The sequence below is a fragment of the Anas platyrhynchos genome, chromosome W (assembly GCF_047663525.1).
Source record: "Anas platyrhynchos isolate ZD024472 breed Pekin duck chromosome W, IASCAAS_PekinDuck_T2T, whole genome shotgun sequence".
Classification (NCBI taxonomy): Eukaryota; Metazoa; Chordata; class Aves; order Anseriformes; family Anatidae; genus Anas; species Anas platyrhynchos.
Window position 1 is genome coordinate 8787174 of NC_092620.1, and position 21531 is coordinate 8808704.

A 21531-nucleotide genomic window follows, 5' to 3' on the forward strand; every position below is an offset into this window, starting at 1 on the left:
TGGAGACTCAGTCTGTACTATCCTGAAATTAGGACTCTCTGCTCCCACCATGGGAGCACAGACCCACCCAGCATGAATAGCATGTTTAGCCACCCCTGTGGTTTACATTCCCTGGATTTACATTTACTGAAAGAAAATCACTTGATTCACATGTGGTTATATATATATATGAATATAAATATATATATGTATATATGCACATATTTACATTAAAGAAAAAAAAATCCCTTAGCAGATGCTATAAAAAGCAGTGAGTAAAGTGAAGTGAAAAGAAAGGCTCTGGATGGAGCCTGCTAACCAAAGGAGCCCAACTCCAAGTGAAGATTGTGGAATATGCTCAAGTGTTTCAGGAGATGTGGAGTTCCCCATCAGCCAAAAACGGCCCCCCAAAAAGATGATCAGCCTCCACCTTTTACTAAGTGTCTTGATCTAGACTTCATCTTCTACTTAATTTGAAACCACCCAGTCAGAGGCAGCATCTCCCTAAGTTAAACTGGTGAAGGAGGGCATTAATCCCATTGCCTTCTGCTGTCACCAGGTGATTTGGAAGCTTATGCCATAACAAACAGAGGGGAGAAGCCACAGACAACCCAAACCCTTGGTGACTCTGCACTTCTATCTGCTTCTGTTGGCATTTTTCCCTCTCTTCCCACCACAGCACAGATTTACGGGTAGAAAACACTTTTCCTGAAAAGCTGTTTTTCTCCTGTACACTTTGTGGTGAAGGGAAGACAATTATTGGGAAGAAAAAAGAACAGAACAGAAGATGAAAGGGGCCAGCTTCACACAATTACAGCCTCAAGGGCTGCTGCAACACTCCTGAACTGCCCCAACCTTGCATCATCCTAGCATGACACCGACAATGTCTGTTTATCAGCAAGAGAAGACAAGTGAGCAGAAACAAAATCTGGAAAGCTACAAAGCCAGGCCAGGTCCACACTGAATGCTGGAGCACTCTAGGGAGATGTAGGAACACAAACCCCATACCCAGTGCAACCACATATACCCAAACAAAATAAATTCCTAAAGAGATTTTCTGCATTGGCTTCACAGGACAAGCTGTGTTTTAGAATGGAAACAGTTAGATCTTACACCAAGATCATGCATCTTCTTTAGGCACCAAGCCTCTCACACAAATCTTCAGAGTTTACCCCATAGTGAAGGGAGCTGCACCACATCTAACAGCAGATCAGTGCTTTACAACCTAATAAAATCACCAACGTGGTGAGGATATCTTACAAACCCAACCTCACAGCAGTCTGTGAGTACATAGGTGAGATGGAGAGCAATGCGGGTGGCTCCTTCAGCAGCAGAGATCCTTCAAGGTTAGACTCAAGACCTGCTGGGAAACACCAGGCGACGTGTGCCACTGCTGCAGTATTCAAACAGCTTAATTCCAGCATGATGTGCGTGTAAATCAGGTCACCTAAGGTTTTCCTCTGAGATCTTTTACTGCCCTGCTGTGTGAACGGAAGAAAACCATTGAATCCACCAGAAATGACTCAGGGCTGATGTAAATAGCTGTGCAATGTTGTGGCAAATCAGAGTCTAATACTTTCTCCAAGGTTTTGGTTAATTAAAAAAGAATATATATTATCTTACTACATTAGGAGTTCATGGAAAATAACTTGCAGTGAGATACTACTGAGTGTAAACACAAATGAGTGTAACTACTCCGAGCTTTAGATGACAGCCACAAAATAAATCTTACTGCATTAGCAGTAATCTAAATTAAGAATTAAGAGTACTTTTAAAATAAATAAATAAATAAATAAATAAATAAATAAATAAATAAAAGGGAAACAATCTCCAGTAGGATATGAACAAGGAATAACTTTCCTGTCCCTGTGAAACAAAGAGATGGGTTTGGAAATTTCAACAGAGTGTAACATTTATGGCCAAGGCATGAACCCATGAAAATCAAAGAAAAAACCTGAGACTTTTTTTTTTTATTACAGGTCTCCTGCACTAAGACAAATAAATATAGCCACCTCCAAAGCCAAATTACTTGAGGTATGTAATCATCCCAAAAATAGTTTGTAGGGCTGAGTGTGGTTGCAGAGTGCAGTAATCCATGTACTAATTGCATTTGCTTAGAGGTCCTGTGCCTTATTCTTTTCATGTCAGCAAGTATCTTGGATGGTATTTTTAGCTAAATTATAATATGCAAAAAGGTTTACAATGAAAAAAAAATCCCACCCACTGGGATAAACTTAAATACAGATGATAAAAATCCTTGATTCTGAACCAGCCATAAAGAGGTTCCTGTGTGCCATCCTACATTGTGTGAACATGCAGTGTCTCATGGCATATAAAACTGTGAGCATGTAAATTTTACCTTGGTAAAAAATACATCATAAATATAATATTAGCCCAAGGAAATTAATTCTTCAGGATATCATCAAGGCCACTGTGAAGTCAAAGAACAGTTTATCAGATAAACAAACCAAGCATCAGCTGCTGTGCTTGCTAACAGGAATAGAGATAGCCAATGGAAATGATGTTGAATTTTCAAAAGATTTGTAGCTTTGCAAATTTTACACTCGTCTCCTTAAACAGCTCTGTTAAAAATCAACATGCATGACTCACTATTCCAGTCCAGATCTCTCTGATAGCTTGGAGGAATAGTTAGCAGATACCTCCCTAAATATATTGATTTGTAACTAACACAGTAAATTTTCTAGGACATTTTGCCTTTTTTTACCCAAGACGTTGTATACTCACAGTTCAGGGAGTCTCATGGCCTGTGTGATACAGCTGAGATAATGATGGCTTCCTTCTGGCTCTATGCTCTGTTAACCTTTTCATTAAAGCAGCAAGCTCGGAACTAATAGGGCCATGAGTCTAGAAGGGGGTCGTGTCTCTGGAAGGTGAGTTGTGACTGCAGGCTCTCCCTAAACTGCATGAGGGCAGGGGGATTATGCCAATATGTATATTCTGACAGGACCCCTGGGGTAGGGCAGTGCATACATGGGGAATGAAAAATACAAAAAAATAAAAAATAAAAAAAAAAAGAAAGAAAGAAAACAACAACAACAACAAAAGAATATCCAAGGTTCTTAATCTAGCCATTGAAGGGAAGGAACTTGAAGATCTCCAAGGAGGAGACTCCACAACCTCTCTGGTCATCCTGTGCCAGTGCTCAGCCACCCATACAGCACAGAATTGCTGCCTGATGTCCAGAGGGAACCTTCTGTGCTCTAGTTTGTGCCCATTTCCTCTTGTCCTGGCACTGGGCACTGCTGGAAAGAGCCTGGCTCCACTTTCACTGCATCCTTCTTTCAGGTATTTACATACATTGATGAGATCAGATGATATCATTGATGAGAACTTGAACAAAGACTTTTTAATTACTATACGTGGACACTCTGATGATCCAAAGTCACTTGCCAGCTTTCCAGTCCATAGCCCCAAACCCACAAGAAGCACCAGCAGTTCTTCAGCTGGGCTTTTTCACCAGGTCCTACACATGCCTTCCGTGTTTCTTAGCTTACTTAGATGGGAAGACAATTTGTATGGGCCTGTACCATGAACTTGGTAGCATGTGAACAGGTCTGAGCGAGGACCCTTCCCATTTTGATTCCAGCAGAGAGAACAGTTTGGTTTGGGGTCTGCCTTTATTATAGCGATAACCTGAAAGATCGTTAAACAAGAGTGGATTTGTGGGCCTGTCTCAGGATGCAACCTACATGCTTCAATTAACGGGAAAAAAAGGCTATCCTTAGTGAAGGTGTCTTTCAACAACATTAATTAAAATAGCTGTCTCCTTCTCTATTACTCCTAATTGTATTTCAGCCATTAGCTGGTTTTTAAAGCATTATTTCCTTGCTATAATGAGCCAAGAGACTGCACCAGGTACTATCACAGTGCACTTTACTTCAAGAGCCAATTTACCACAATCCTTAGGAAGGATCCCAAGATAAAGGAGAGGAAACAATTCTTTTTGCAAGTGTAGTCCTTTCTGCACATGACTGAGGGACGAAGTACAATTTACTAATACAATATTTGACCCAAAACATTTAGCAGTACTAGAAAATATATTTCTAACATGGCGTTGTCTCTTGCAACTGCACAAATACCACAGCCTCAGATAGGTAGACAAGAAACGTGATGTGCACGATACAACCGCTCTAGTTTATATATACACCTGTAACGCAGGTCCCAACAGCCAGATTTACTATCATAAGCAACCAAACGTTATTGTATTCCCAGAGTGCTGTGGGAAAGATTCAACTCGTTTGCTTTTGGCTGTCAATGCGAGGGATACAAGCGAGTTATCTAAGCTGTCTCAGAAGTTAATGAAAAGAGATAGGCACTCCAAAGTTGAATCATGCCACCTGTCTTGGACAGTCTTCTTAGAAAAGGATGAATCACCCTCTGGAGGTGTCTACTCCCTCTCACTGACTATCAAAAGAGTCTAGACAAATAACTTTCGGGCCACTGAAGTTAGGAAATATGAATCCCACTGAAGACACCTGAAGGTAAAGATACAGTATCATTTAATTCAATTTATGGATCTCGGTTCTGATCCAACATCTGTTTTAAACTCAGAAACACCCTTCAAGGAATTAGAGTGATTTGCCAAAAAGCATTAGCACTAGAGACTAAAATTCTGCTGCGCCATCCTACATGTGTTATATTAGTATTGCAGCCTCTCACAGAGATGTTATGTCTTCACTGCCAAAAGTGAGAGGTTTTTATAGCAGATAACTAATATATGTTATCCATCTTGCTATAAAACCCTGGGGGGAAAAAAAGCACAGTGATTCTGACTGCAGTGTAGCTAAACGAAGGCTTGCCCAGAGGTGGTGGATTGGGTTGATCGTGTGTAGTTACACTGCAGTAAAAATGTCCTGTATTTCATCTTCACTAGGGTTTTAACATGTTAGGGCTTTTTATCTGCCTCACTGTAAAAAAAAAAAAAAAAAAAAAAAAAAAAGGAAGGACTGATGCTTCAGGCTGAAAGGACACAGCTTTGCTTTCTAGAGCTTACACGTATATATATGTGTGTGTTCGTATGTATTGCTTAATTTCCTAGAATACAGATCAAGTTATAGCTGAACTGACACTTTATTTTTCCTATTAAGATGTGATGAAATGAACTGAGATTTGAAACCTGACATCACACAAGACTGCTATTTAACAGTTTACGAACAGCGAGGAACAAAAATCATTGTATCCGATTGATCCAGCTAATTTTCCTGAAAGATACCTTCCTCATTTTTGATCAGCGTTAGTACTCACAGTTCCCAAAACAGAGAGCACACCAAAAGGCATTTTCTGACATCCAGAAAATGACACCATTTTCTGTCATTTGTAACTACATCAATATCACCAGGCTTGTTACAATCTCTTATTTGCATTTTAAAGAGACTAATTACTACTCTAACAAAAAACCCTAGGTGTTCAAAATGCTCTCCCTGCTTTTGTTTCATATTATAAACCAATTACCAATTAAAAAAAAAAAAAAAAAAAAAAGGAATTTGGTCTTTGGGTGTAACTTGTAGGGACCTTGATGGGATTGAAACTCTAACCCTACAATTTGCTAACAAAAATAGTCCACCAGCTAAACCACACTTCGGCTCTACCACTGGGGAAGAAATATTCTCGACAAACCAGTACACTGCAATTCAATTTTTTCTGTTGGTTCAGCTCATTTGAGAGCAAAATAAGAAATGAAATTCAGTAGCAGAAAGAACCGATAAACTTTATAAGCTTTCCAAAAAATAAACTATTCATCATTTCACTTTATGCTAGTGCTGGATGAAAAAGGAAATGGTTATTTGAGTTTGAATTCCAGTAACAACATCTGGGTGAAGATCTCTATTGCAGAGAGTCCAGACAAGTTTTCCGTGTATTAGAGACCTACCTGAAAATCTTCAAAATAAGCCCTTAGAAATTTAGATGACAAGATTTGCATCAGTCCTGGGCACAGGGATAAACATCACAGTGTCCTAAACACAGCTCAGCCAGACACAACTAGAAACAGTGGTTTCATCCCAGATCCTAAAAGCAGGTGGTCCTGCCCAGGTTGTTTCAGGTGTTGTTAATGGAACAGGTTAACTAGGTCTCAGCAAGGTTTTGCTTTCATGGTTCAACTCTGCAAGTGAAATGGTTTCCAAAAGCAGCTCAGCTTTCAGGTGATATGAAGATTTTGATTCAACACTGCAAAATGGTGCAAGTTTCCCAGTGAAACTCTTTGATGAGAAAGTTTCTATATAACCAGGACAGTTTTTGTGCTAAACTTTAGCCTAAGTGACACAGGCAGCCTCATCACTTGTAGCAGATGTCATTGCAGCTATCCACCACAGGATTTTCAGCCTTCAATAATATGGAGCCAGGAGAAGAAAAAAACAAAACAAAACCTTAGAGACCAAGTTCACCATTACTATATGAGGTTTACAGAAACATTTATTTCATAAGAGGTTGTGGGGCTCAGGAAATAACCCAAGTTTCGGGAGAAAGCCTAAAAAGCCTAACATGCTTTAACTGGGATCTTTGAGGCATTGTATGGCGTGCTCTGACGAGCACGCGCACTTCTCTGTCACTTGAAATAGATTGTAACAGCTCTGTTAGCAGAACTAGGACTAAGTGTCCATAGCATGTTTCCAGATCTGGCTTTCCCTATCCTAAATAGAACTTTGTCCCCAAGTCAAAGGAGAGCAGAGGAAATCTTTAACTTAGTGTTGCGCCTAACCAGGGTGGGTGATTGCCTAGCTCCACATGCTGAAAGATACCATTAGACTTCTGTGGCACATAAAGCACAAAAAAGCAGGCCTAGAAGGTTAAATAAGTGGCCTTCTTCCAGTGAAAGGTCAGCTTAGAGGGCTGTTAAGTAAAGAGGAAAAAAGCCCTGACAACACAACAGCTGCTGAGCTTTATAGGCCCTTTAGCTTTTCAAAGGACACCTGGCAGTGGTTTTCTCCTCATCTCTCTGTTCAGCTTGGACAGAAAAGTCTTTAACTAAACCTGAAACCTTAGAGGTTTTTGTGTGCCTTGCCCTAGTTTCCTGCTGAGCACCTGCCCAGAGATTATTATTTCCGCTGAGGGTTCCTCCCAGGTCCATTAGAAACACCCAAGTACTACCCCAAGGATGAGCCCTCTCTTTCACCCTGTCTTTTGGAGTCCACTGGAGCAGACAGAAAGCCTCCTTGTGATTGCAGGTGGATAAGTATTGGGCTCTACAGCCTCATTTTGGAAAGTGCTGAGCACCCTGATTTCCTGCAAAATCAATGAGGGCTGCAGGCGGTGTTGAAACACAAGCTACTAATAACTTTCAGCACACAACAATATGTCCCAGTCTTTTGTCTGTTCCTATTTTAGTATTTCTCTTTCATTCCTACCCTGTTTAGGAAAGGCTCCCACAGTCACCGTATTTTTCCTCTTTTTGTTCTCTAAACGGCACATAATTTTTTCATAAGACGTAATTTCTCCTGCCACTGAGACCCATACTTTCCCTGAGTGTCTCAATGTTTCTTTCTAATGTCTGGGGCTCAGTTTTATTTGTCATGGGTCTAATCTTCTCTCTGCCTTTACAATTAGTTTTGCTGCACATTAAACATTATTCAGAGAGATTTCTTAACTGAAAAGCAAGAAAAACTATTTCAAGCTAGAAGAGATGTTATCATTCAGCTAGATTCTGTGATTTTGGAGAATACATTGTTGGCAGTCCAGAGATTCATTGTTTTATGTAAAAGTTTGCCCGTGTTTTATGATGCTACTACTTTTATGAAAGAAACTGGAAAGAAAGAAACTGGAGATAAGAAAGGCAAGTGCAGAAGAGTTAATTGATGCCATTTTATTATATCTCTGCCTTCAGAGCCTCTTGTAAGGTCCCCAGTGGTCTGTAAGAAGCTACAGGTTTGGAACAGGTTCCTTTTTTTCAGCTATATTTGAGTAGAAGTAACTCCTTTTTCTGCCACAGAGTTACTTCTAAAAATATGTTATTTAGATGAGTGCTCAATCCACACCTTTGCTCCCTGAGCAAAAGCAGGAGCAAGACCACAGATGTTGCAGGGCTGAATTTCCTCCTTACCTGAAGACAATGACTAACATATTGTGTTCTGCAGAGCACCTGGGAAGAAAACCAAACTGATAAATCCCTTTCCAAAGTAGTAGCGGTGAGAGCAATGGTCAGGTCACTCACCCCACCACCAGGAAGATGCTCACAGCCAGGCACAGTGCGTGTCCGAGGAGGGAGAGCTCTGTGGTTACAGCTACCACCCCAAACAACCAGCAGCTAAGTTAGTGGCAAGGCAGCAATAATTACTCATACTGAACAGCCTATTTAAGGGAAACGTAATGAAATCATGAAGAGATCAGTCTGCAATGGGATATTTTTGTTAAACAGGCAGATTATTTAAGGTAAGTAAGCTGTGCTGAAGCCTAGAAGATGAGTTGGAATGGGAAGAACCTGCCTAGCAATCCATTTTGTGCACACTTTAACCATAGGATGGCAGAACAAAGGCTCATGTTTATAGTGAGAGCATATTATGAAGCCCTTAACAAATGATATGTGGTTTATAAAGCTGGCACGAACAAGTTCTGTACCAAAAGTCACAGTCCAGCTCTTCCTTCCATCTCTAATTTCTTGTTCTCACCTTGTGCCAGTTTCTCCTCTGGAACAGCAAATGGCCATGTGGCTTCACGGTGAACTAAATCAGAGTGCAAATTAATCCAGGAAAGAAGGCAACAACTCTCATTGTCTCCCTGCTGTAGTTCATGGTGGGGCCACGTAAAAGCCTGTGCTGACAGATGGGAGAAGGAAGCTGGGAAGAGTAAGCCTTTCTTTTTTAGCAGCAGGGCTGGGCTTAACTGGCTGTAGAACAGCACTGTTGCTAACTCAGAATAAACCTATTCATTTCAGAATCCCAAGTGAAATAAGAAGTTATTTAAGTGATATAGAGATTGTACACAAGCCGTACAGGACTGTATTTATGCTCTGGGAAAACAGTTACTTCTACAGGATCTGCAGAGGAAATGGAGCAACCAGAAGTCACAGCTTAACCTTGAGCTGAGGCATTTCACCAGCTCTGGAATGATTTTGGTTTAGCCGATGATGACCACAACAAGTAGGAAATTGGATTCAAGAATTTAAGGCAAGTGTTTGATTTGAAAATAAACAAAAAAAATGCTGCAAGAGAAAAAAAGAATATCCTTGCTGTGTTTGCTGGAGCCATAAACCAAGATATCAGGCTGTCCTTCAACCCACCAAATAGCAGAAGAAAGTTGCATGTCATTCCCATTGAGCCCATCAAATATTTTATGCCCTCTCAGCCCACCATTCACGAAAAGTGAAAGTTCTTCTCCTCTTTCAAGCAAAAGATAAATGAATTGGAAATTATATTACAGATTTTTTATGCCTTATCAGGAAACTGCTGTTATCCAGCAAATGTAGGAGTGAAAGGATGTGTGATCCTGTCATCTGTGACATGAAAAGACTACTACAAACTGGAGATGCTACAGAGTTTGAGAAAGCTACCACTGCAGCTGGGGGTGACGAGAGCATCAAGAAGCAACAAGAGAAATCAGAGGTGATACCAACTGGGTCACTGCATTTTTTTTTTAAATAGCAGCAGATGTCTGCTCAGCTTTTATCAGACTTTCCAAACCACCTGGAAGTGCCTAGATTTGCAAGTGAGAATCAAAATCATTGATTACTAATAAAACAAAAAGAATAGTAATCATCATTACTAATCAAAATTAGTAGCTGCACGTAGCCTGGATATACTGTTAAAGAGCTGAATGTGGAACATCACAGTAAAAATGCTGTTTGTGGCAGGCATGATGCATACATGAGGCAGAAGCACAAGAGTTAGAAAATCTTCATGGGACATACTGTGCTAACCAGACTTCAGCCAGTCTGTTACACCAGAACACCTCAACCTTCTCTGCACTCAACGTGGAGGTGTGTGCCACATTTTTTTCCAAGTAAATTTATAGATCCACTTCTGGCATGCCCAAAGTTCTTCCCAGATGACAAGAAGTTATGTTCACATTTGTGGAAGGTCTCTACAAGTGATCACAATAATGAAAAGCAGCTTCTAGATGACCTTGCAATACCAGTAGGTAAGACTTCAAACTACGGCAAAGCTGAACTTTTGGAGAACCCAAATAGAGTTATACTCCAACTCTGAAGGTTAAACCAGTCTACAGACTCCCAAGTCTACAAATTCTGCTCACCAAATTCAAAAGAAAACTACCATAACTAAGTTCATTAAAATACTTCAGGCTTCTCACTCCTGTCAGCTTGTTGAGTTCTACCTCCTTCCCTACTTCATGATGTCTACCACAAAGCTATCTAGAAATAAATGCTTTTACAGTGAAATCTCAGAGCTCAACAAGGAGTATAAAATGTTCATGTCAACAGTTAGGTAAATATTGCTAAGTACTGATGTGTTCAGATATTTAAATGCTCAGTTGAAATTTGACCACGGTGATTAAGTCTTTCAGGAATTGTCAGTCACTGAATTGCCACAAAATATGGCAATTCAGATGCCTACCCTTTGTTCTCAGTATATGTGATAGTTTTAATATTGAAGGCCAAGAAGAAACAGCCCTCTTTTCTGATGACAAGCTCTTCTGCGAACATGCCATGAACCTGAGGAAAGCTGACTTCAAAGAAAAGACAGCTCTGAAGCTTTTAGAATATTATTTTGAATGGTACTAAAGCTGGTGTCTTGAAAGTCGTAGCCCCTTTTGCATTAGAAATAGAGCAGTAGCAGCGCAGGACTTATTTTATGCACTGTGCACACAACCCAAAGTAAAGAAAGACACATACAAAATAGAAAAATACATTTTATGAATCATCTGAACATGTGATTGCTTTTGAGACTTCATCACAGGACTTGTTACTTGCTTTGAAATCAATAATAAAGCATTGGTACCTACCAGATATCAAAACATTTCAACTCTAGTTCCTTATACTTGTAAAGAACTTGAGATTTGTATGATGACATGGTTCTTTGGTCTACACATTTGCAGAAAAACTCATTGTGGCATACAAATCACTCTCACAGGCAACAAAAAACTGACTGTAGGAAGGGCTACATTATACATACTGCTCACTACTGGACATAGACCAATGCTGAGCACAGTACTTCCTTAGAAAACATCTGTGTGTGCTTCTCCTATTACTTGATGTAGAAAAAATAGCTCTTAGCAGTGATTATAGGTCTAATGCTACATTTCTTTTCAAAATCATACGTGTTGATGTAGTCCAAGTCATAGGCTTCTTCTTTATGGAGCCAGTGAGTAGTGAGAAAGTTTTCGAAAGTCTTTGGTCAGTTTTGAAAACTGTACCTTATTATCTGTCTGGCTTAATGATAACACAATAAACTCAAATACTACAATGTGCAGAGCACTGGAATCAGTGTTATTTAAGAAATACGGGTGTTTTAGGGAACCATTGCAACGTCTTCCCCATTGAGGTTTACCAGATGATAACCTCCTGTTAACCTCCAGAGCTAACAGATTTAAGCCAGTCTGACAGCTTTATACATATACTAAGTTATCAAGTTCAGCTTCGAATAAACCTGTGTGTGAGCCAATTGGCTCTCTTTGACAAGCATAAGCCTACTATTTACCTCCCAGAAGCAGGTGCCAGTATATTTTTAAATATTCCATAGGTCTGTTGTTATCCCTACAACATATAAGCAGAAATCCTATTTAGAAACCAAGTAGCATCTCCGGAATTTTTAGCAGAATACATCTCTCCTGCTGTCTTGTAAAACCATCACCCATTTTTGCCTGCTAACTATAGTCCAGAATGTAACAGAGACTTTTGGCAAAAATATCTCCCACTGCCACCATGTCTCACTGAGCAGACATGTTATTTTTTGATTCTGCTATGCTTACTTCCACAAGATCAAGTGAGACCGAGAATGTTACTAATGCTCATAATGACATATTCTTAGAAATAATTTCAGTCATATATAACAAGATGGAATGACAGAGTCTAGGACAGACATCCAGTGAGACCAGAGACAAGAGATTATGAGCAGCTGCTGGCATGAAATCCTGTATTTGAAACACTGCGCAACTCTTCACTTTCCATAGTACAGTAGCACAGGGACTGGAAGACTCATCACTAGTCAATACAACAAAAAACTTTCTCCCTACCAGTTCCACTCATTGATTCATGTGTCTCCCAGGAACTCACAGATAAAGTCTATTAAAACCATGGCTTGGTTCTGATGATACACGCTTTTATCTCAGAATGTGCACGAACCAAACAACTTGGCATGTGCCCTTGTCACGTCTTCCACCCACCCAGTAGTTTATATGTTCCTGTTTTATGCAGTGTTGTCACGTTAAAATTACAGAAAGTTAACTACAACATCTACTGTAAGTTTTACCTTCTAAATATGTATACCTATAGCCCTTATGGTGGACTCCTCTCCTGTTCCCACCATACTAACACAACTAAAAGGGGCACATGCACCAGAATAGACTGGGTCTCTTTCTCCACCAGCTCTCTGCCATCCTCCAAAACATTTCTATTTCACATATTCAGATTAGAAAGTTACCTGATCTCTATGTTAATACTTCTGCTGATGGTGCTCTTGCTGTCTCATACCCTACTTCAATGGCCAGCTTCAGTGCCACCCATAATTTCTTCATTTCACATAAAATCATAGAATGATTTGGGTTGGAAGGGACCTTAAGAATTATCTTATTTCAACCCCCCTGCCATGGGCAGGGACACCTTCTACTAAGTGCAAAACATGCAAAACGATAAATTAAACAAGTTTATTCTGCCTCAGAACAGTTTCCTTGTATTCATTCTAGAAAGAAACGACTTGGGAAAGATATGTAATCTTCTCTAGCAAGGCTGGGCAACCAGGTCTAGGTGTCCTTGCTTGAGCAGCGTGGTTGGGCCAGATGACTTCCAGAAGTCCTTTCCTACGTCAGCCACTCTGTGATTCTGTAATAGCCCTCCAAAGAGAAAGGACTGCTGTACAGAGGAAGAGAATAAATACTTTTTGATATCCAATGAAAACAGAACCAGATCAGGCTCCCAGTGCGGTGAGTGGGACTGAGGCCAGACATTGAGTAGAAAGTCTCCCCTGTTAAGACTGGAATGAAGGATCTAGGGACATTAGAGCATCTCAACAGCATCCTTGAATCAGAAAAACGCCACCTGGGAACACCTGTTGCACACCTATCCCCTATAAATTCTGTTCCTGTGGAAATCATGCCATTGCAAAGATTAATACATTTTTATGCACCTGTATTTGCTGCCTTAGAATAACTCCCCTATCCTAGATCCATTTCTTTCAAATCTACCTGCATTCACTGTGTCCCATGTACTAGATACTCAATTCCCCTTGTCACTGTTCACTTCCTTACACTTTGTTATTCTGCCTGAATGTCCCTCCAAATGTACACATTATCAACTCATTGTTTGTTCAGCTAATTCCTTCCTCTCTGCTACCTTTCTTACTAATAATGTTCTTACTAATAATGTTCATTGATGGCAGTCTGATTCCTTTTGTTCTCACATTTGAAACAATTCATTTAGCAGTCTACCTTCCCCTTAAATTTCTCTGTATCTAACACAACTAAACTCTTCCCTTTCACCTGCCCTTTCAGTGGTTTTATTTCTCCCCAACAAAACCACCAGTGAAGGTGGAAGCAAACACCCTGGAAGTGACAATGATCACACTCTGGAGTAAGGATGATCCTAGTAATCCTTTGGGATTTAATAATGAGTGGTATGCACTTATGTGGGGACCTAGTATGGGCTCAGAAAGCCACGGGCAAATAGCATTATACTCTGTCAGATGGGCAAATGATTTCTTGAGAAGGCAACAAACACAGACCTAGGTAAGAAGTACTAATAACAGACATAATGCTATTACAGTTCTTTTCCAAGGGGCTAGAAATTCAAAGTTCATTTGTACTGTGTGATTTTCAGACACTGTTCTCTATTAAACACCATTCAAAACATCAGCAGGGTTTATGTGGTTAGTAGCCAGACCACTTGTGAACACCAGTTGTCAGTAGAGTTGGGATGCTGAAAGGCCAAAAATAAAAAGTATCTTTTTGTTTCCTAAAGGATTAATCTCAGAAGCATCCAGAGCACACTTTTCATATTATAATGCCAGAAAATAAGGAAAGAAAAAAAAAAAAAAGGCAAAAAAAAGCACATTTCATATACAGAATAGATCAAATTCTGGGTATGAATAAGCTGTCAACCTTCACATCTATGCCAGGATACACTGGATATAGATTAAAATCTATTCAGTAATACAAAATCTAATAGAGTAACTAAACTATATGAGAACAAAAAGTGAAGACACATTATGCTCTTCAGGTGACCACTAGAAGCTGTCTTATATTTAACGGTGACTTGGGCAGAAGAACCCAGAAAGTGAGTGCTTCATTGCACTCTGGGTAGTAAAACAACTTCTTACAGAAGGGAACAGAGCAGAAAACAATAAAATAAAGAACTATCAGCAGTGTTAGAACCAGGTAATCATGGAAGGAAATAATCACAGACCTATGTTAATTGCACCTATTATAATTCTCTTTGTGTAGAAGAACTGGGAGCTCTACTTACTTTCACAGAGACGCCTTCTCAGCTTCCCCCGAATTTTATCGATGGCATTGTAATCGGAGACATGAAACACGTGAGCAGACTTGGGTTCTGAAGCAATCTCATCGAGTTCCTCTTTTAAGGCTTCGCCAACACCCACTGCAAAGATCCTAATTCCAGCCTGACGGGCTGCAGTGGCTGGATCCAAGACATAATCCTGGCTCCTTCCATCAGTCAGAAGGATAGCCACTTTTTTAACAGTTCGATCACTAAGTCTCCCACCTGCTTCTTTGGAAAAGCTGTACGTGTTGATGTACCTGAGAGCATCTCCAGTGTTTGTGTTGCCCCCATAGTACTTAATTTTTCTGGCGGCCTCTTTGATTTCCTCACGGGTTTTGTATTTTCCCAGGTCGAACTCGGTGGTTGGCCGATCGCTGTATCGCACCACACCTACACGGGTCTTATCTGGGCCAATCTCGAAAGTTTCCACCAAATTAGCCACCCACTGCCGAACCTTCTCAAAATCTTCTTTTCCAACACTGGAGGAGGCGTCCAAGATGAACACGAGGTCATAGTGAACGTTCTTGCAACCTGCAGGAGTGGCAGAATATATCGCTGAGGGAAGGTGAAAGACAAGTATCAGATATAACAAATATTCCCCAGGCATGGCTCCTCAGCGAGCTGTTCTGAGGAGGCAGCAAACATCCCTATCCTGCAGAGAAAGTGCAGATTCTCAGCCTCTCTTCCTTGTGATTCACCTCATCTGTTTCAGGACATCTACAGTAGATCGGCACACGCTTCTCTTTGAAATGCAAAGCCTTTCTCTTCCTGCACTACTAACTTCCTTTGCTCAATCTTTCACCTACACCATCTGCATGCATATGAAGCTATTTTTCTCTTTTAAAAACTTCATTGCAGTCCCTCTGCTCAGGCAATGCTCTGAAATGACCTTGGCAGCTCAAGAGACCTGCTCTGACCTTCCCTTTGCCAATCCTGACCTTGAGTAGTGAAGCTTTCATGTTCCCTCTTGCATTAGCATTATGATTTATTTATGCTTAGCTAGAAGCACTTCTTCTGCTCAGCATGATATCTTGGTGAAGCAAGTTTATAACAAGATTATTTTGATTTTGAGGCTCTCTGCCATTGACTATTGACTAAAGGATGACTCACTGAATACTGGGATGGCTTCCTTGACAACAAAGGGCAGTTCCTTTGTGTGAGAAAAGTTCACTTATCCCCACAAACACCCTTTTGGCTCCAACCATGATATTTGTAATCTGAGGCCTATGTAATCCAAAAGGCAAATGTATTTTAATTGCAGTTTTCTTGCCCTATGAAACCAGACTGGTCATATATTTGTCAGCTGCTTACCAAGAAAATAGATCTCCCAGGAGATGTTTTCTATCTCTTTCTGAACACAGATAAGCCAACCAGCAGTATATTCATAAAAAGACCCAGAGGTGATCAAGACGTATCAACATAATGCCACAGCTGGACAAAATGTATACATAGATATATTTAATTTATTATTATAAGCTATAGTCCCTATATAGTCCCCCATCAGCCATCACTTCTCCAGTAGTTCTTCTCCCACATCACCTCAGGAAGTACAACCAATCACATGAAAAAAAAAAAAAAGGAAAAAAAAAAGCACATGTAACATGGTGCATGACAGAGAGCTGGTCCATACAAGTGCCTGTGCCACTGCATCCCTTTTATAGGGCTTTTTTTTGCCCCACGGAACTGGAGATGTTATATGTGTCCTCTGAATTGCTGGCAATTGCTTTTAAACCCTGCTGCTTTACCAGGCTCTGAGCTAGCCCACATCTATCCACACCCACTGAGGGCAGATCTGTCCTGTTTCATTATAGGACCCTGATTTCCCCAACTATTCCCACTACATCTATGGCAATGACCTCCTTTGGGCTCTGACCTGGATCAACCAACCTACTTCCTTTGGTCAGAAAATCCAGGAGTAGTGGTGAAAATATGAGATTCCAGTCATTCTTGCTCTACACTTTGTGTGTTTTCACATCAGACTAGTTCCAGCCAAGTTCCAGCAATTAAATGCACATCAATGACTAAGATACATTACATGTGCATCTGAAGTGCATCTCGCAGCTCAGTTTCATAGGAAATTAATACAGGGCTGCTCACTAACGTGAACCAAAGCACAACAACAGAAAATGCTTGAAAAATTCACTGTGGAGGTTTTGAAATCCTTGCCAGGGCCCTGAGAGCATGGTTATTCTGTGGGGCTTGGCTGTCAGGGATCCATGGCCTTGGGTGAACTCCTCAGGAAGCTCTTCTACAAGCATTCAAGAAACATTTGCCTCTCCTCCCTCTGTAAGCTGCTTTTAAGGTAAAGTTGTCACCCTTGGTCCTTGCCTGAGCCACTGACTGATTTCCCAGCTTCACTTCAAACCTGCCTCACCTCTGTGGACATGCCTGGAGAGTGGCTGACCCCAGCTGATGTTTTCAGACCTCACAGAATGAGAGAACAGTTTGGGTTGGAAGGGACCTCAAAGCTAATCCATTTCCAACACCCCTGCCCTGGGCAGGGACAACTCCCACCAGACCAGGTTGCCCAAAGCCCCATCAAGCCTGGCCTTGAGCACCTCCAGGGATGGGGCATCCCCAGCTTATCTGGGCAGCCTGTGCCAGTGCCTCACCACTCTTTGAATGAAGAATTTATTCTGAATGTTTAGTCTAAATCTATTATTTCTTAGTTTAAAGCCATTCCCCTTGTTCTGTCCTATACCCTCTGACAAAGAGTCCCTCCCCAGCTTTCCTGTAGCCCCCCTTTAGGCACTGAAAGGCAGCTGTAAGGTCTACTCAGAGCCTTCTCTTCTCCAGGCTGAACAACCCCAATTCCATCAGCCTGTCCTCACGGGAGAGGTGCTGCAGCCCCTTAATCATCTTTGTGGCCCTCCCCTGGACTCTTTCTAACAGGTCCATGTCCTTCTGGTGCTGGGGACCGCAGAGCTGAACACAGAGCTCCGGGGGGGGTCTCACAAGAGCAGAGCAGAGAGGGACAATCATCTCCCTTGCCCTTCTGGCCATGATGCTTTTGATGCAGCCCAGGATACGGTTGACTTTCTGGGCTGCAAGTGCACATTGCCAGCTCATATTGAGCTTCTCATCAACCAACACCCACAGGTCCTTCTCAACAGGGCTCCTTTCAATCAATTCTCCACCCAGCCCGTATCCGTACTTGGGATTGCCCCAACTCAGATGCAGGACCTTGCACTTGGCCTTGTTGAACGTTACAAAGATGACACGGGCCCAACTCTCAAGCCTATAAAGGTCCCAGAATGTTGCAGGTGATGAAAATGAACATCATCTCTTGCTGTGTTAATTTCTGTTGCAAGGAATATTCCAGAGACCTCACCCAGGTGCTGCCATTCCTCCAGTGTCTAAGGGAAAAACTTGTATGTATGGGTTTGGGTTCATGTTGGGAACAACCTGTCCACATCGGATCACACTGGAAACAACCTGTCCACACAAGATCACATTCCGTGATGGCATTTTGCAAGTGAGGGCATGCTTTTCTCTAACCACAGAGCAAGAAAGGTCTGGATGGATACACCAGCAGCATGAGCAGCCTTCTGAACATTGCTGCAAGGAGGAAAATAACAATTCTCTCAAGGGTAATGAGAGCATGAAGATGATGGAATATATGGATTTATACTATGGGATGTCAATTACATTACATCCGTGTATATAGGTTAGATTGCCAAGTGTAGTTCTGCTTCCTCTTTGCAAAATATAAAGGATATAACAGTAAAGGCTAAGCAAGAAATTTCTGCTTTCAAAACGAAAAAAAAAAACAACACTATGTTAATCTATGATGCTTGAAAAAAAAAATAATAATAAAATAAAAATTAAATAAATTAGGCTAACTAAAGAATATAAAGGTTTAACTATAAAGCCCACAAGGTACAGACCTTCCTGTTGCTCATTTTAATGACTCTCAGCAGGTGAGATGGCTGCAGTTTAAAAACAAACACAACAGAAAGAATCTATCCTATCTGTGTTCAAGGGCAATGAGCCTTAAAACAAGGTGGTTTTGAAGTTTAAAAAGCAATGCCTATTCAGGCAGTATTGCAGGGAAGAAAAAGACGGTCTTTCAGGATCATTTTCTTAAAGTTAGTGATTCTTTGCTTACAGACCTGATGGCAGTGAGATTAAATGCTGCAGAAAAGCTTTTACTAAATATTAATCTGCATTTTTAGCACAGTAATGTCCACTACTGGACAAAATTGATTGTTTTCCAAGAATGCTATTACAATGTTGTTTACTGGCAGAAACAGTTCATGTTAAGGGAATATGGGAGATAATTCATAGAAAGTCAACTTTCAGTTTTGTAATTACAGGAATGCTCTGTGGAAACATAATTCTAGGAGTTGTATTCACCAGCTCAGACAATGAGTCAACCATTTTGCTATATTGCCATTAAAAATAGTCCACAAACAAACCATAAGACCCAAATTATTTAAAGTAATCACAGAAAGAACATATAAATGGTACCATCATTTCCTTCCTTTGAGTGATCCACAAGCAAAAAAAAAAAAAAAAAAAAGATGCTATTCCACATTATTTTGTTACTAAGTACTTACTCCTGTTAAAGTTCATACAAAAAGCCTTACATAGATCACATAACATCACTGTAAAGCAGCTATTCCTTAGACAGAGAGAAGTCTAAAAACTCCTTTTCTTTACTATAAATTAGCCAAGGATACAGAATAGCATCTTTGCTAGAAAAAGAGACAGAAAAATTCCACCTCAAGCATATATAAATAAATAAACGATAATAAATAAGCCTTTGGGCTTTCATAATGAATAAGCAGAGTAGGTCTACAATTGTATTTTCTCCTTGACCTCTAGCACTTCTAGATAACTCTTCCTATTTCCCCTTAAAAAATAATCTGTCCTTGTGAAGACAACCCATAGGAACAGCTTCTCAATCACACCACCCTCATTCACAGAATCGCAGAATGGCTGAGGTTGGAAGTGACCTCCGGAGGTGATCTGGTCCAACTCCCTGCTCAAGCAGGCCTACCTGCAGCAGGTTGCCCTTCAGTGGCATTTAGGGGAAGGTGCTAACTGGCACAGGCCAAAAACCATGTCAGGGTCCATTCTAGACAGTAGGAACCATGAGCCAGAAGAATTAGCAGAGTACCTTGACTCTGTTTAGTGCACCAGGAAAGCCAGCCAGAAGGAAGATTCGCCAGGTCTAACCTGAAACCCTCTGAAGACAATGTAAGGAGTGGTCTCCATACTGTCTCCATGGATGAGGCATATCCATGAGCACACATCACACTTCTCCCTTTGTTGTGGGTGGCTGAGCCAACTTGTCTAAGCCCACAGCAGAACCAGGAACTCTAGTTAAATCCTTGATCCCTGAGTTACCTCCATCCCTAAGGTCTGTTCTATGTCTTTTCAGCAGTAAATGTCTTGCTTGTTGTTTTTTTTTTTTATTTATTTGTTTTATTGTTTTCCTCCTACCAATGATAGCATCTCAGCCACGTAAAAGCCCCAGCAGCTATTTAACAGGAGTGGGATGCTGCATACCTGCTCTTTGTGCCTCAGTTCTCTCCCCACCGAACACAAGTGTAAGGAGAACCAGGAGATGGGGTACGCGGCGTCTTCCCATAACAGACATATCTCCTTCCTCACATCAGCTTGTCTTTTCACCGTGGTGAGAAGCTCGCAAGAAATCCAATTTGTAGCCTAGCAAGGAAAATAAAGAGCAAGTGTTATCTCATAGAAAAACAAACAGAAGCAATGATGCAAGCCATGAGAGCACCGTTTTTGGGAGCTGTCGCTTCCGCCTGTCATTTTGTTGACCAGACACAAACCACTCAGACAAAGAGGCAAGAAGTTCACCTACTTTTCAAATGCTATAGCCTTTCACTAGCTCTATTCAGCATGCAGCAGCCTGGACAGAAAAAAAAGGAGAGAGATTACCAGATTATTATACTTTAATTGAGCCCACTGCCAACTACACAATCAACGCACTGGAGTGGAAACCATTCCTGACCCGGCCCTCCCACACATTCATCGTTAGGGGAAACAAAACGCGGAACCGAGTTACAGCCCACTGCAAATCACACACGACCCATTGCCACTGCACCCATCGCTGCTCTCCGTTCCCAAGCCCCAGAAATGCTGAGCACTAAAAACATGTGGCTGTTTTCATGCATTTGCTTGCTGCTCTCAGCTGATGTCTATAGTATTAAACTCAGCAGCTTCAGAACGAGTCTTTCGACTATTTAGATAAGAATTGCAAAAGCTCAGGTGGAACACCTTCAGTTTAACGTCACTGGTTCAAATTTACCCTGTCTGAAGCCACGGAAATCAGCAGGTATTGTAGCAAGGCAATTAAAGTTTAGCAACATTTTCTAACACTAAGCTAACTCTTTTTATATTATTTCAATATTTAATTATTTATTTACTCTTTTTAAAAGCTAATTTTTACTATAAAGATCATAAAGTCATTGCAATTTTATGGACTGAGTTTCATACATGCAAGGGAAAACAGTTTCCACTCTGTATCTCTTATTGCCTAGGGAATCATTTTGGAAAAGTTTCTCCCAGCTCCTGAATCCATCTTTTCCTTCTTAGTGCACACATTTCTTGGTTCATTTTCTTAAGGAATTTCTGCTTCCTCTGTCTTTTAACATGCACATCAGCTTCCTTCTGTTGATGGGTACAGAAGCCAACTATATTGTAGATCATTGCTGTATGGCTGATTATGCAGTCTAGGCTATTTCTTTTCAAAGCCATAGGGTTTTGGGGGAATCATAGACAAAAAGAACGGTGGTGTCAGCATCTGTTCAAATACAGTCTTGATCAGTCAAATGTTGGGCCAATCTCTATCATGTCTCTCAGAAATAAATTGCACATCATTCTGGCTTAGGAAGCAAAAAAATGAAAAATCTTCTGTAGTCATTGAGACATAGCTGTAAATTCTTATTCCAAGGACAAAA

General features: G+C 40.8%; 1 protein-coding gene across 2 annotated transcripts in view; it reads right to left on the reverse strand.

Moving 5' to 3' along the window:
* Positions 1-21531, reverse strand: part of LOC101794833 (uncharacterized) — a 228103-nt gene that overhangs the window by 181387 nt on the left and 25185 nt on the right. For both annotated transcript variants that reach the window (XM_072030618.1, XM_072030619.1), the window contains exons 2-3: positions 20114-20272; positions 14564-15130 (exon numbers count right to left, since the gene is read on the reverse strand). In XM_072030618.1, coding sequence (XP_071886719.1) covers positions 14564-15130; positions 20114-20204 — 658 coding nt within the window. In that variant the 5' untranslated portion in view covers positions 20205-20272. The remainder of the gene's footprint in view (positions 1-14563; positions 15131-20113; positions 20273-21531) is intronic.